At 43.3% G+C, this 16,854-nt stretch overlaps 1 protein-coding gene across 2 annotated transcripts in view; it reads left to right on the top strand.

Moving 5' to 3' along the window:
- Nucleotides 1–856: 856 nt before the first annotated feature.
- The window catches only part of BCAT1 (branched chain amino acid transaminase 1), a 58,136-nt gene continuing 42,138 nt past the window's right edge, over nucleotides 857–16,854 (top strand). The window contains exons 1-2 of one of the 2 annotated variants that reach the window (XM_054631683.2): nucleotides 857–1,150; nucleotides 16,673–16,723. In XM_054631683.2, coding sequence (XP_054487658.2) covers nucleotides 1,142–1,150; nucleotides 16,673–16,723 — 60 coding nt within the window. In that variant the 5' untranslated portion in view covers nucleotides 857–1,141. The remainder of the gene's footprint in view (nucleotides 1,151–16,672; nucleotides 16,724–16,854) is intronic. The other variant, XM_077178091.1, reaches the window with a different exon arrangement.

The raw sequence follows: 16,854 nt of genomic DNA, 5'->3' as shown, positions 1-16,854 counted from the left end.
AGAATAATTCATGTACATCGTGCAAAGCAGAACCTGGCACTTGTGACAGTCACACTGAGATGAAACGGCTTCCTACAACAACTCTGAAAGAGATCAGAGGGGGAAAACATTTACAAAAATATTAGTAGAGGAAGAAAATGTAAAATTAGTTATGATGAAAGTAAGCACTTTGTGAACATTAGAGCAGCATTTTCTCTGAAAAATTCGTGTGGTTTTTTTTCCTTTTTTTTTTTTTTTTTTATTAGTTTCACAGAATCTAGAAGCAACACAGTGGACAGGCTGCTGTATTTATTGTCTTCGGGTGCTGGCCAGCTGCCTGCCAGGTGACCAGGACTCCGAGGTGGCTCAGAGCTCTGCAGGTACATCCCAGACCTTCAGCGTGGCCTGGGGCACGGGTGGGCAGGGAAACACCTCTGGTAATCCCAGATCCAATGGGTGCTGTACCCTGTGTTGAGTGAGCAGGGAAACACTTCTGTCAGCCTCACCAATCCCAGATACAATGGGTGATGGGCACAGAAACACGTCTTTCAACCCCAGCAATCCCAGGTACAATGGGTGCTGTGCCCCTGTGCTTGGGTGGCAGTGCTGGGGCACTCAGTAGCAGAGAGGGATGATGACTGCCAGGTGTTGGTGTGTCAGCCCAGCTGGACACAGCGAGACAGAGGAAATGACTCAGAACACCATGAGGGGCTGAGGAAAACGTGTCTCACTGAATTACAGCCCTGAATGTCTCCGCCGCGCACCATGCGGGGCCATTTTAGGGCGGGGGTGCCCCGGCTGCAGCGGGGGCTCGGCCTGGCCGGTGCTGCTCGGGGGGCGCTGTGGGTGGGTGCCGAGGGGCGGTGTGGGTGCCGGGGAGCGGCTGGGCGGGGCGGCCCCGGCTGTTCGCCGAGCTCCCCGAGCGCCCGCCGAGCGCGCCGCCCTCACCCGCTGATGCAATCCGAGCCCGGCAGCGGCGGCGGCAGCAGCCCCAGCCCCGAGCAGCGGCACCGGCGGCAGCAGCAGCCGCAGCGATCCGAGCAGCAGCAGCAGCCCCGGCCGGCCCGGTCCCGCGCAGCGCCGCTCTCTCCGCCCCCGGGGCTCGGCGATCCCGCTCCATCCCGGCCGGAGCCCGGCAGGACCATCTCCCTCTCCTGCCAGCATGAGCAAGGTAAGCGGAGTTTGCTGCCCAGATCCGTCCGTCCGTCCTTCCGGCGGCGCGGAGCGGCTCAGGGGCTGCTCCTCGGCAGCTCGCCGGTTTGTGTTAGCAGATTTTAGTGCCCCGATTTGTTCGTGCTTTGCAGGGGATTTCTGTCCTTGGCAGATTTGTCGTTTGAGATTCAGAGGCAGATTGTGTGTGGTTTTACTTCTTTCCTTGCTCTTTCATTGCAGTCACCACGTGTGGAAAGGAAATAATGAGAGGGGATGGAGAAGGGGAAGGCAAGGTGTATGATTTCCTTTGGGGTGAATTTCTTGTTTATGGGACTCTCGATGATTAAAAAAACCCAGACAAAACTGACAAAAAGACATCAAAAACCCGCGAAGGTGTCCTGGCAGACATCAAGCCTTTTTTTGCCTGTCAGTTTGTTAAAGCTCTTATGTCTGCCCTTGTACTAAAATAGACTATGGGTAAAACCCAGTAACATGTGCTGAGAGGTTCTGAGTAATTTCAGAAGAAACTTTGAATCATGGAAGAGGAGTTTTTGGTAGCTAACACTAACGTGGCCGATGAGCATCTGTGGGCACTGTCCTTTTATAAATGTCATGTTTATGTTCTTCGGCTTAGTGACCTGATCTGGGGATTAAAACCATGTCTTGCCGGTCAAGGCAAAGGGCACGGAGTTAGCACGGGCGCCTTTCAGCTGGACCAAGGGAGCATCCCAGCCGCGTTCCACCCTGTGCAGCAGCTCAGTAAAGCTCGGGTTAGAGGCTGGGAGCTGCACAGCTGCAGTCTGTGCCAGAGCTAACAGCTGAGGAAACCACGGCTGAGGTGTTAGCTTTCCTTAGTCACGGTAGCAGATGGGGTATGGGCACAACAGGTGACTGGTAGGTGTCTCCCCAGCCCCTCTGTGCTGCTGGTGGCAAGTGTTCCTCACATCCAGCAGTGCTGCAGTTGCTACTGCTGGTGCCAGGGCTGGCATGGAACAGCCTTGGGATGCTGTCCCAGCCCCGTTTACCGTCCCTGCAGCTGGAGAGGGGCAGACCGGCCATGGCAGGAAACTGGTCTGAAACTACTCAGGGAGAATACCCAGGAGCTCCCCCAGCCACAGTGCTCAGAGACAGAATGGAGCATCTCAAGGAAGGGGCAGACTCTGTTTTGTATCACTTGTGATGTACCTCTTGTTTGTCAAGGAAAGAGGGCAGGGCTCTGCTTTCCAGGGTGCCAGAATTTGAAATTGTGATACTGTGAAAAATATCAAGGTAGAATATTAATATATAGTATTCTACCTTTATATATTTATAATATCCAGCACCTGTCAGGAATGCTCTGGCCTTACATAAAAACTGAGTAACAGGGAAACCATAGACCTACCAACCTGTCTGCTCAAAGCAGCACTGATATCTCATTGGGCTCTCACCTGCACAAACCCGACCTTCACTTTGTCTTTTTCTTGTCTTTGCTGTAGCTACAGCAGTAAAAGGACACTCTTGCCCCTTGGAAATGATGTAGCCTTGGGCAAGTCAGAGTTGTCTGAGCCCTTTACCCTTTCCTTGCCTCATCTGTTCAGACTGTCAGCTCTCCCGGGTTCTGGCTGTCACTGTGTGTTGGTGGAGCATGTATCAAAGGAGCAGAAAATTACAATTTGATTATCACCATACTTACATAAAATCTGATACATTAATAAATAACCCAATCAACAGCATTATTCCACCTCCTTGTCCCTTCATCTGGCCCTTCTCTCCTGTGTTTAGTCGCAGCGTTCCATTTTTCCTTGAACTATTTCCAGCTCAACCACAGCCCTCCCTTTCTGTGCTGTTGAAAGTAATGTATAAGAAATGAATTATGCCTCCAGTTTCTGCAGTCTCTGCCTTGTCCACTTCATGCACTTATTGTTCCTGACAGGCCTGGCACTTCTCTGTGATCCAGTGGATATGCTGGTTTTTCCCCATGGAAATTGAGCACTGAAATATGCTGCAAAGCCATAGGTAAAAGAGAAGATTGCAAAGTCAGGAGATAGCTTCAACACAACTGGTATCTTGTTAAAATAGTCCACAGGCTGTATCCTTTGTTTAATTAGACAGATGAAAATAATTCAGGTGGATTTCATTAGTCATTAATTTATCCCTGGGAGGATAGTGTTAGGAAGGCAGGTAAATCAGTTAGTTAATTGTGTAAACACTCAGGTGCTCTGCATTTATTCAGGCATTTTAGAACAAATTAGGAGATGTGGGCATGGTAAAGAATTGGAACAGACATTTTCATTGCTTCCCTGTGTTATGCCATTTTCTTAAATGAATAATCACAGCTGAATGTATAATGCTGAAAATTACCAGTGGGTTTGAGGGCAGGACCTTCAGTGTCAGAATGAAGGAGCCAGGCTGTAAATTCTCTCTGTAAAATTTGCACAATCAGCCTTGTTAGGCCACAGATGTGGGGACTGGCACGTTCACATCCCCACAGTGACACACCACGTTCTCTGTGCTGCTGGGGAAGCTTGTCTCACAGAGGCAGCTCTGGGAGCTCAAGGCTCTCAGCACTGATTGTGGCTTTTGATAATCAGTTGTGGCTGCCCACATGCAACCATGGCTGCAGTGGAGCCCAAATGTCATCTTAAAAGCCTGGCTGTAGGTGGTGGTTGAGCATAAATCCAATAGTATGTGACCCTAATATGCCATCTTTGTAGTCATTTCCATGTTTGCACCTTGATGCCTCCCATTCTAACACAGGATGAAGTCAATGGGTGGCCCCATTTACCTTGGAAACAACCTCATTATTTTATGGCTTTACCCATTAAAGGTCCAGGTAAAATTACATCATAAAACAGAGCACCTGTTGCAGAAGGGTAATGTAGGAAGCATTACCATATGCTGTTGCAGAGGAAGATCCAGTGTTGCACTTAGGGAAAGCACCCTTTGGTGTGTACATCAGAGGACCCAAAACTTAACATGAGAATAGTTGGAACTATCTTTAAAAATGATCAATGAGTTTTATCCGTCTGGGGCTTTTTGTGCATCTTGGCCCATAGTTTATTACTAGTTTTGCAAGCTAATGTCATAATACCATTCCAACAGAGTTACTCATTTACTTCTTCCCTTGAGGTCTGCAGTGTGTTTTGAGTTTTATTTTAGAATATACCTGAAACATTAATGAAGGGCAGCATGTAACTTCTCAGCAGGGACACAGCTACTGCTAATTTGGTGTGCCTGTTAGAGCATATCACACACCATATTGATAAAAACATTTCTAGTAAGCGCAGAAAAGTGTTTTCCTGGTTTACAAACAGGGTTTAATTCCACAAGGTTCTGATTGGAATAATTCCCACTAGGATTCAGAGACATCATGTCCACTTGTTTAATTTCATTTAGACTGTTAAGAGTCATCATCTCTGTAATAAATGTTTGAATATGCATTACTCTTACTGAGAATGGAAGTGTTTAAACCTTTAGCACTCAGTTTGAAAGAACAGAGTGTGTTCAGTCTAGAGCAGGCTCTGGGGTGCTGTAGCAGCAGCTTTCCACAATCCAGAGGAAGATGATGGAGATGGGGTCAGGCTCAGCAGGGGGCTGTGTGGCAGGAGGGCAGGAGATGATGGCATTAACTGAAGCATAAAAAGTTCAGATGGGATATAAGGAAAAAGCTGTCTCCACAAGCACGGTTGGGAAGTAAGTTACCAAGGGAGACTCTGCAGTTTCCATCCTTGGCAGCTCTCAAGACCCTGCTGGGTCAAGCTTAAGAACCTGGTCTGAGCTCAGAGCCTACCCTGCTTTGAGCAGTAGGTTGAATTAAAGACATCCTGGGGTTCCTTGCAGCCTGGGTTTTCCTGTGGTCTTGAGAAAAAGCTTAGAAACTAAATTTTTTAAAATTCAGTCGTAGTTTTTTGACACACCCAGTGGTGTGGACCAGCAGATATTTGTCCAGAGCCCTGAATGCTTGGCTTTTAACAGCACAGAGAAGTCTGTGTAAAGGTGGTGTTAAAAGGCACCACTGTTGGCAGATTGCTTTGCAGAATATATATTCTTAACATGTCGGTATAGCAGTATCATTTTCTTAATTATCTTGAGGAAGTCCGTGTGCTTAGTAGAGGAGATTAAGCTGGAAAACTATGAAGCACTGAATAAAAGGAGATATTTTTGATTTTTAGGCATGTGACCTTGAAATTGCTGCATCTGAAATACAGCCTATAAGGTTACTACACAAAATTGCATATTCTACTCTTATGCGATACAATTTCTTATCATCGTGCAATTAATTAAAAATTATAGGTAGTTCACCTAAAATCAACAGTAACAATACAATTTCTTTTGATGTAGAGTTTCTCAACCTCCATTAAAATGAAGGAAATTCTTAATCAAACAAGTATGGAAAAGAAACTTCAAATGTTAGCATTTACTGTCAAGTTATTGTCAACTACCAGGTCAGTTGCTATGTAAATTTCTTACCAGATGCATAATACAGGTTTTACTTCCTTGATTTTAAAGTTTGAAGAAACTGGTGGAGAGGCTAAGTTTTTGATCCTAGATGAAGAGAAGTTTAAGTATTTTTTTATAGGCTGCATAGTTTATAGTTTGTTTGTTATAAACTGTCTTTATACATTTATAGTTCAGAGTACTGTAATTATTTTTTGAGAACAGAACATGAAGATTTATTATCAAATTATCAACATCACAGTCCTGAATTCTCCCCTGTGGCAATGCCTGCTTAAAATTTGACAAACCTCTTCCTAATTGCTAGAAAGTATTGCCTGAAATATCGAGGGTAAAAGCTAGAAAAAAATGAATCAGGATGAAGAAATAATCTTAGCACAGGGTGTTACTACATGTAGTGATTACACAGGCACAGTTTGGCCACAGCTGCATGTGTACATGCATGCAGAAAAACCCCATAATTCTATTGACACGCTCATGTATTTGAGGCATTTATCCATCTTGAGTATGTCATCTGTGGTTTTAATATTATCCTTTATCTTTCAACAGTTTTTCAGAGACCATTTGTGGCATTTACAGTTTGATTCTCTTCTTGACACCTGAAGATAGAAGTTCAGTAACAGAATTTATTTCTGATTGTTCACTAAGCTGAAAATTAGCACTTACAATTGTTTTCTTTTGGATTTTCTATTAAGGTGGTGTGCTGTAGCAAGCAATGTTTTCATCATGTTAATTGGGAAAAATATTTCTTAGAGCATACATGCAAAATGAATATTTTTTCAGATGCAGTTCTAAGCTTTTAAGAGGCTCAAGATTAGCTTCATACCTTCTGAAATGTGAAAAACATTGATGTTCACGTGCACTGAAGCCTCCCAGACCCTTTGCTCATGTTATAAGTGAGTCATTTGTCAGTTTAGATTTGTGGAGCTGAGCAGGGCTGTTTGATCATTGATACAGGTGTTGAATTGTAGGAGGACAAGCCTACACTACTTGTCATAGGCCAGTTTATTATCTTCATTTCCATTTCTTACTATTTCAAAGCTGTCATTTTTCTAACAGAGACTGCATCACTCCTGATTTATGTTTGTTACAGCTTTAACCATGCTATAGTTTGGGCAAAGGTCCTCTCTGCATTTTGTGTGCTTTGTGTGTGCTTAATGCTGACACCTCTACAAATACCTCATCTGTGACCACCCTTTTCTTCCAAGGCCACTTCTCATGTGCTGAGTGATATTTTGCTCTGAAATTCCCTGGGCAGCCTCCAGTTTGCTCTGGGCATTGTCAACAAATGATAGGGGATTTCAGATGAAGGATTTGCTCACATTGTTTAGAAAGGACACACAGGATAAGGCTAATACAGCTCCAGAATTTTGGAACCTTATAATCCATTATTTTTTCCTGTCATGGAGTTGTTACATAGCTGAATATATATTAAATAGGTGGGATATTTGGTTCTGTCAGTAGTTTGAAATATTTTACCTCTTTTAGCAGATAATATGAAGAAAAGCAGCAGTTTCTGGGTGTTATCTTGTTGTTGTACCACATTGAAGAGAGCAATGTGTGACACTGCAGTGATGCTGTAGTTGTGCCCAGCTTTTCCTGGCTTGTTAGTAAGCTTCCATGGGATTATTTACACTTGCTTGGTGGTGGTGGATAATGTTTATTACCTCTGTGGCAGCCTCTGCAACTCATGAAGAGTGTAAAACAATTAAGTTCTTAGAATATTCTGAGCTGAACATCTATCATGCAAATGTGCTCCCTGTCTGTTATTGGAACAAGAACATTACTGTAGATGATGTCCTCAAACAGTTCCCCAGGATTTTCCCTTTGGCTTAGCTCTGTTCCTCGTGCCCCTTACATCAAGAGAAAAACTTCAGTTTCCTTTCTGCTTTGTTGAACTGTGTCCATTTGAAACAGATCAGGGCAATGTTTGAGCACACAGCGAAACACACATCACAGGGGTGTAAGGCAGGCTTTGGAGAGGTCTCCCAGTGCTTCAGACCAACTATGGCAGGCTTGAACCCCACTGGAGCTGGTGTGGGCAGGAGTTCTGCAGCCACCACCTGTGTGCTGTTAGGCAAGAACTGGAATAGGTTACAGCTGTGAGCAGTTAACAACTAAACCTGTTGTAAATCAGTCATTTGCCACCTGTTCTTCTTCCTTGACAAGAGCTGGGATGGATTTGAGCTTGTATTTTCTGGGAATGAAGAATTTGACTCCATGTTCTCAGAAGGCTGATTTATTATTTTAAGATACTATGTTATATTAAAGAATGCTATACTAAACTATACTAAAGAATAGAGGAAGGAGAAGGCAGAAAGCCTTTACAGAAGGCTAAAAAGATAATAATGAAAACTTGTGACTCCTTCCAAAGCCCTGACACAGCTTGACCCTGATTGGCCATTGTGTCAAAACAATTCACATGAAACCAATGAAACAATCTCCAAACACAGTCTAAAGCAGCAAAGGATAGGAGAAGCAAATCAGATAATTATTGTTTTCTTTTTTCTCTGAGGCTTCCCAGGAGAAGAATCCTGGGCAAGGAGATTTTTCCAGAAAATATGCCAGTGACAGATTTGATATTTCAGTTCCTGGGGAGCTGTGCAGACCCTGTTCTGGCACCCCAGTGGGTTCCCTGAAGCAGCTGCTGAGCAGGGTGAAGTGTGTCAGTGGGGCAATCTGTACCTCAGTTTCCTGTTTGTAGAAGTAATGGATATTTCTGCCTTCTTTCACCTGGCTGTTGGGACTGTAGAGCCAGGCCTTGCAGTGAGAAGAGACCTTTAAAGCTTATAAATGATGAAGGTTTTCATTCTTTATCTGGAACAAGCAGTTCCAAGCCCACTGTCAGAATCTAGGAGAACACAGTATTTGCATTATTTCTGGAAAGAAATATTTGCAATATTTCTTGCTGTCCTTCTGGTCTAACAGTGCAGTTAAAATGCATCCTGCTTAATTTTACTGTACATTCTTAAAATTTACAGTAAAATGCTGATTTAGTACCTGGCTTTTAGAATACATGAGGACAGGGAAATGTTAGAGAAAACATAATGAGCACAAGCTTGTAGAAAAGAACAAAGCCCTGCTACAGTGTTAGAGCATAAATGCTATTGCTTTCCTCTTTCTTGTTGCCAGTTTGATGGAGAAGATCTCATATCCAAGAACTGGCCCTAAATGCATTAAAACTGTGTTGTCTGTCAGAATTTAATTTATTTTGTTTGAGCCATCAGTGTATCATATAGCCATGAGACACTGTCTAGTTAGAAAGCAAGCAGGTGCATTTTTAGGTCAGCTAGTTGCTTTAACATGTTTTCCTTCATGTTATTCTGGCAAAAAATGCATTTGTTAAAAACCTGATTTCTCCCAAAATTGCTCTAGACTGGGGCAATGACCTGATTAAAGAGATACAGGATAACTTTACTGCATCTCTGAACAAGACCTACTTAATCACTGTGAGCCCTGAAATTGGAGTCAGGGTCCTGCTGCAGCATGGTCCGGGCAGAGCCCACATCTGGGTGTGCATGGTTCAGCCTGCAAGCAGGGAAAGGGGCTTTGCTCAGACACTGGAGAGGAACAGCAGAGAAACAGATTTATAGGAGCACTCTGAGCAGTGGAGCAGAGTGTCCCTGCAGGTCTGAGCCCATTCAGATCCCCAGTTCAGATAGCTGCTGCCATGCCTTATCAGCTTCATCTGTTGGACACTGCAGGGACACAGCAGCCTCTTGGGAAGCAGGGACAGGAACCACAGCCAGCACACTGCACAGAGTCGTGCTCCTTGTGCTTTTCAGCAGTGGCATTTGATGATGGGCTGTGATTAAATAGGCCAGGCAGAGTCACCAGGGCTAGATGTGGTGTCAGCCCTGTGCACACCAGCAGCCACACATGTGCATTGCATTGAGCCAGTCACAGTTCTGTCATCTCTAGTGGCACTTAGACAGCACTTATGGTGGAAAAAGTAACTCCTTCTTCCTCCAAAAGCTCTTCTGTTCTCTTCCTCCACAGAGCCTTTGTTTTCAGTGTGCCATTCATCTCTCCTTGGTGTCTTATGTAAACCTTTATTACAGTGCAGAATGGGCTTAAATGGGACACGGTCTGAGCACTCTGAGAATAGCTCCAAGTGACCCCTGACACAGGCCAGTGATTCAGGGCTGGCCTCGTGCTCCTCCTGCTGCTGCTGCACTTACGGGCTGTGTCCTTAAAAACAGGTTTTTGTCAGCTAGCTTTTTTCTTTGGTCCTGTCAGTTCTCATTTTGGAATCCATCACTGTCTCTGCTGTGGTTTGGTTGGGCTTTTTCCCCTCCAGGAGTTTTTAGTGATTTATTTGCAAACTGCAGAAGCTTTGGTCTCCCTCACTAAATTGTTTGCTTCCCGTTCTAAGCCCTCAGTAACTCCTCAGACAATGATTTGATTTGTTTCTGCTCTCTATGCCTTCATGTTATTTATATTTTCATTTGGTAATTGCATAAAGCCAATTGCCCTGGTCATCAGCTGCAGAATATGTGTGGAGTTTCAGGCAATTTCACAAATAAATTGCAAGCTACATTTTATGCATCTTTAAATCAGATCTGTCATTTATCTGTGCAGCTGTCTCAGAATAAAAAATACAGTCAGTGTAACTGAATCTTCAAGGAAAATAAACAAATTAGTTTTTATCGTGCTTAGGCTCATCTTTTCTGGAACAACAGTGCAGTTAAAAATGCATCCTGCCTAATTTTACTATAAATTCTTAAAATGCCGATTTAGTACCTGGCTTTTAGAATACATGAGGACAGGGAAATGTTAGAGAAAACATAATGAGCACAAGCTCGTGGTCAAGAGCAAAGCCCTGCTATAGTGTTAGGGGAAAGCATGTAGTAGCATTTATGGCCTTTCTTATTGCCAGTTTGATGGAGAAGATCTCATATCAAAGAACTTGGCCTAAATACATTAAAACTGTGTTGTCTTTCAGAAGTTAATTTATTTTGTTTGAGCAATCAGTGTATCATACAGCCATGAGGGACTGTCTAGCTAGAAAACAGGCAGGTGAATTTTTATGTCAGCTACATCCAGCTGGTTGCTTTAACATGTTTTCCTTCATGCCATTCTAGCAAACAAATGCATTTGTTAAAAACCTAATGAATGCTAGACGGGACAAACAAACCAACAAAAGAGTCACTTAGAGCACTGCTCACAGGAGTTAGAGATGGAAGAGCTCCATGAGGTCATCTGCCTCTTCCCCTCATTGTACCAGGCTGTTTTCCCCAATCAGGAGGGCAGTAAACTGTGAAGAGGAAATGGCACTGGGGAGTGACAGAGCAGCAGAAGGGTCATAGGGAGGAAAACAATCCAAGAGCACTGTGAGCAGTGCCTTCAGAAATCAAGGTTAAAGCACGCAGCTCCTGGGGGTCATTGTGAGGAGGGTTTCTTTAGAGTGTTTGCCTGTTTCTGCTAATAGGAAAGAGAATTGTCTGGATGTGCAGGAAATGTATTAGAGCAAAGTGAGTAAATTGAATAAAGGGGAAGCACACAGAGATTACAGCTGCCTTATGTCCTGTGGTGGATGGGACTGCTGGGAGGCTGTCAGGGTTTTTCACCTGGGAAGGATCACACTTCAGACTCCATGGTGTATGGTTGTAATTCACAGCTCAAATTGTAAATTTTTCTGAAATATGTGACAAAATAAATTCAGCCTGAAGCTGAATAGATCCCTCATCAGGTTCTCCTTAGGGTTAGTTTCAGCAAATTAATTTGTTTTCTGTTTCTGCTGGTCTCTGTTCCTTTGGAGTTCTTGATAGTTCAGCTTGTCAAGCCCACGTTCTCTTTGGAATTCAGGAGTAGATATCCTTCACCTTCCCTAGCCTTGCTGTTGTTCAAGTGAACTGAGGCAAGCTTTCTTCTGCATCAGTTCAGGCTTTACTGAACTTACTCAAATACTGATTTAAGCACTGAGTCAAAAAATTGACATTAGTTCTAGAGGAGGTTTTTCACCAGAGTGCTGCTTGTAATGGCTTTACTTTGCAAATGTTGCTCTGCATTTATTTGTTCTCGTGGAACCAAATTTGTCTGCTTTTACAGATGTGATTCAACTGTAAATGTTATTAAACATGAGTCTGGGGTAGACTAGCTGAATATTTCTGCTTCTTGATAGCCTCTGTTCCGAGGCTTTTCTAACAAGCAAGTTGTGCTCATATAATCTGAATCGTCTTTTATTTAAGCCTAATAAAAACAGTGATGCTTGTTTTAAGAGGAACATATTTCAGTTTTAGTCAGACTAATTAAACTGGTTTAAATTAAAGCCAATGAACTGCTCAAGTCAGGGATAAGTGCCTGCACAGTTTTTCAGACTAATTTAATTACAATCTATTTCAATTCAACCTTATTTTGTACAATGTAGCTGTCTTGTACATAAAACCTTTGTATTTTCTGTGCCCCAATGCCCTCACTGTGAGGCAAAATGATTATTAAATAGTGTGGAAGCCCTGTTTTTCTGCTACACTAGTTGCCTTGTGCTTTTCTTTGTTGTGTGCTGTCATTGCACAGCCTCTGTTTAACTAACATTAGTGCCAGCCCAAGGTTGGACAGGCAGCTACAGTGAGGTGACAATGCCAGGCTGACAAGGCATCAGGGAGGATCTGTGTGAGGAGGAACAGTCCGAAAAATGTATCGGGAGTGCAGAAATTAGCACTGTAAATTGTGTAAATGGCCCTGCCCAACACATGAACTTCGTGGCATATGCAGGGTGGCACAGACCGGTGTTGTGTATGTTCATGTTCACATACCTGCAGTATGGAGACAGGATTGAAGTGCTTTTATAGCTCTTGGCTTCCATAAATGAGCTTCTTAAGCTATGGAAATATTTCACAAGATTTAATAAATAAATAATAAAAAATTATAAATAAAAAAAATTAAATAAATAATAACTAACTAAAATAATAAATAAAATAAATAAATTCTAGTTGATACTAAAAATACTATGATATCACAAAATTAGCAAATTTTCTCTGTCTGACTGTGTGGGGTGTTTTCTTTTGTTTTTTTTGGGTGTGTTGGGTTTTTTGGGGGGTTTTTGGGGGTTTTTTTGTGTTTTTTAGGTTTTTTTTGGTTTGGTTTGGTTTTTTGTTGTTGTTGTTTGTTTGTTTGTTTAGCTGTGAATGTTTTTTTTTCCTGCAAATTCATCTTTTATGTGATGTGGCTGCCAAATTGTATTAATATTTCCTAGGGACAGATAAAAGCTGTTTTGAAGTCGTGGCAGTGTTCTTGCCTGGCTGTAGCAATACAGATTTTGTGGCATTTGTGCACATTGGATTGTGTTTTACCCTGGAGCAGGAGGGCAGCTCTGGTTTGTGTAGCTGTGAGTGACAGGGTACCTGTCACCACACGCCTCCTGTGGCTTTCCTGTGCCAGAGAGTGAGTCCTGGATTTGATTTATTGATCTGCTGTGTTCCTGCAGTCTGGCAAGGGCTCTCATTTCATTATCCTTCCAGTGCAAATTGAGGCATAGGATATTTCTTAGACACTTAGTAGCCCGAAGTAAAATTTAGTAGTTTTACTATCGTATTCTTCAATATAATATAAGAACATAAAATACTAAATTAGCCTTCTAAGAACATGGAGTCAGACTCTTTCCTCCCCATGACTGGGGACACTGAAAATACCACAGTGAAGGCACAGGAGCAGCTGAGCTACACTCATGCAGTCTAGGAACCCTGGGCAGTTTAGGGAGGAGATGGGCCTGGTTTTGTAGCAGGAGGCTGAGTGATCTGACTGCACAGAAGAAGTAGAGGAGGTGTGCCAGAGGCAGCAGGGAGAGCATGAGCTGCAGCCCCATGGTGCCAGGAGATGTTGGATGTGTATTTGTCTAAGGCAGCCTGAGCAGGAAGTGCAGGAATTGAGTGTCCAGGTTTGGGACAGCTCTAGCAGAAGGGCAGGTGACAACTGTTTAGCCCAAGATTTGCCGGAAGTGCCAGTGTTCCATACACAAATACCCCCTGAGGCTTTTCCTCTGTCTTGTGGAAGAGTTAGGTTGGAGCTAAGTGCTGATGTGGGGAGCACTGTTATTCAGCTGAGTGCATTGGGATTACTCTGTCAGTGCTAAAGGATTTGTAGTGGTCATTAGAGCGTTGAGGTCTTCAGTAAAAGTAATAACAGAATTACTGCTCAGCAGGTCTTTATTTCAGTGGTGTATCACAGTGGTTAAATGACATACAAACCCCATTTTTCGACCAAGTTTAATCTGTTGTAAAATTTTACACCTCATTCTCATACAGGCTTTACAGTAATGTTAAAATCAATGTGTGTTTTCAAAGGAAACCTTTGAAATACTCTTCTATTTCCTATAACATACATTACAGAGAAAACACCGATATCTCTACAGCACAACATAGGAAATAATATCATGCTTGTGTGATTGTACAGCTACTTGAGACACTCCTGAGTGACTTTTGAGAAGTTGTTCACCCAGTGGCTGAAGTGTATCTTTAGGATAACATCAGTGTTTTAATGGGGGCAGGTTTAAATCTACTATGCTATTAAACATAAAGGGCAAATTCATGTTTGGAATATCTCCCTTGGCAACATTGGGACTAAACCAGGGAGCAATTTTCCATATTGCACTTAGCAACATGTTTCAGATTTGTAGGCCATGGAGCCATTAAAATATGACTCTGTTAATTAGAAAGTAATTGTGGTATTTCTTTCTAGTGCTGGGGGATTAACTCAGTTTAATCTCAGTGTGGTTAACAAAGGCAGTTAGCTACTTGCTTTAAATATGAGTTCAATCTGTAAAAATTAATAATGACTTCATGGAGAGGAGGATTGGCCCCATGGCATGTGCCCAAAAATTGGGCTGATGACTTCACTGAGTTCCATGGTAATGTTGAACTGAAGGGTAATGTGATGGAGCCCCCAGGGGCTGTTCTGTAGGTGGTCTGCACTTCAAATTCACATGCAGGCTTGGTATCTTTAAGAAAGATCATGAAAGAGAAAATTAAGCTGTATCCAGCTCCAGTCCTCTGTGCTGATGCCAGCTCTTGCTTTAGGGCAAACCATGAAGCAGCAACAGGAAGAAACTGAAGCATAATGGTTGAGTACTTGTCAGTATTTGCTGTCACGAGTAATTATTATTAGCAAATCCAACTTGGCATGCTGGATCTTAGACAAAAGCCAGCAGTGGAGCTGGAGCTCTCTGAGATATTTTTCTTCCAGAGCTGGGATGATGGCATTAGGATATTTTTCTTCCAGAGCTGGCAATTCCCATCCTGTTAGCTGGGAATCAGCACACTCTCCATCCTCATTCATTGCAGTGCAGAGAAAAATCAGCTGCCTCTATTCATCTGTGGAATGCTTCACTACTGTCAGCTGATGGTGTCAGGAAGGATTTCTAGGATTTTACCAATGGGTTTGGAAGTGTTTGAAAAATTACAGGTAAAGCAAGGAGTTGCTATTATACAGTGTCCTTGGCTTTGGGTGACACTTTAGTCCTGCTTGGGTCTGCCACTGTGCCAAAGTCTTGTCATTCTGGAGTAGAAAACCCTCAGCTTTAAGGCAAATAAACCATATTTTTAGTGAAGGATAAAGCATTCTGGGATATTGTAAAGAGATTTATGATCTCTCTTGGCACATTGTCTTTTAGGGCATAGGGAGGGTCCTGTACCATGATTGCCTGCCTTGCTGTAGAGAGTTACAAAAAAAGAGGAACAGAAGGGTTAAAGCTGAGAAGAGGCAGCAGGAGGGGATATGGGGGGCTCCCTGGGGGGAAGGGGAGGGGAAGTGAGATCTGCTGTGGCTGGGAGTTTGCCTTTTATTTTTTGCTGGTAGCAAGGCTGTGATCTGTGGAAGGTCCACTGAAAATACTGCTTCTTTTAAATTTTTTTTAAATGTTTACCATATTCCCAAGATCTGTAAAAAGGGAAAAGAACCATGTTACTTGCCTTCAGTGCAAGCCTGTGATCTGTGTGGTGCCAGCCATGGCCCCACATTTTGGTGGCTGCTGTGTCCCTGACACTGCCATCCACCTGCACTAGCCCTCCCTGTGGGTAAGGGCTGGGATCTCACAGGCCAGCCATGAAAGACTTTCTCTGCTTCTTTCCATCAGGGGATTGTACCTTTGATCTGGGGCTTTCCTATCTGGACTGGGAGCTCCCACCTGAGATGCAGCAAGGCTGAGAGACGGCCACCGAGTCCTTGAGAGACAGCACTCCATCCTTCCAGCTGTGCTCCCTAAAGCCATCATCCCAGCCATCCTCTTTCATGGCCCATCACCCCAGCCTCTTGCTCCTCGTGCCTTCTTCCCTCTCCCAAGCCTCTGCACCCGCTTCAGCTTTTCAGCTCCTTGAAGGCTGCTGGGAAACAAGGAAGCGTGGTGGGGCTTTGTCTCCTTTGTTCCATGCTGTAACTGGCAGGGAAGGTGCAGGTACTGCAGGAGGGTCCACAGAGATGCTGAGGTGATGGTGTGGGAACTGGGAATCTTATTTTTAGGTAGATGGCTTCCCTCTGTCTGTTATCCCTCTGTTGTTGAACAGAAAGATGCCTGGAACTACCGCCCCTTTTTTTGTGTCTTCTTTCCCCTCCCAGTTCCTTTGCAGAAGCCTGAAGTTCAACATTGTAGACAAAGCAAAATAATCTCATTATTTATTCATATAGGTGAGCATTCCTTATTACTCTTTGTTTAATGAAGGATTTAACAAAACCAGTTCTTTCTTTTCTCTTGCATTCTGCCTACTCAACCGTCTCTTAAAAAAGGCAGAAGCAAACCTGTTAGGTAGATACTTTAGTGGAGAAACTTGAGTAAAAACCCAATTTATTTATTCAGCTCTGAATGAAAAACTTGTGATGTTGCCCATAACGTTCTGCACTACAGAGTGATGATCTAATCTAGAACGTTATGTGTGTATATATGTGTTACATATATAAAGCCCTGAAGTGCAGTTGCACAAAATAAAGGAACTGAAGTAAAACTGAGAGCCAAGAAGATGGAAAGTTGTGCTAAGAACTCACCACAAAGTTCTTGCTAATACATTTACTGATGCAAAGGCTGCTGATTCAGTACAGTCTGAAATGAATGAACTGAATGTGTATCACCTTTCCTGCACTGTGCACTGAATTTGATTTGCTCTGGGTTTGTTTTTCCTAGGGTGGAGGACTCTCAGGAGAAGCAGGAAAGCAAATGACCGAATCTTTCAAGGTATGTGTCAATGGCCTTCAGGAAAAGGGGTTTTTCCATTGGATCCCAAAACTGCAGAGCTAAGGATCACAGAAGGGCTCCAAAGCTCTGCAGCTTGGGAACATTATCAGCACTCCACAACAAACAGGGCT

The sequence above is a fragment of the Agelaius phoeniceus genome, chromosome 5, assembly GCF_051311805.1.
Source record: "Agelaius phoeniceus isolate bAgePho1 chromosome 5, bAgePho1.hap1, whole genome shotgun sequence".
Classification (NCBI taxonomy): Eukaryota; Metazoa; Chordata; class Aves; order Passeriformes; family Icteridae; genus Agelaius; species Agelaius phoeniceus.
The sequence above is the reverse complement of the archived record's forward strand: the minus strand, read 5'-3'. Positions and strand labels throughout refer to the sequence as shown.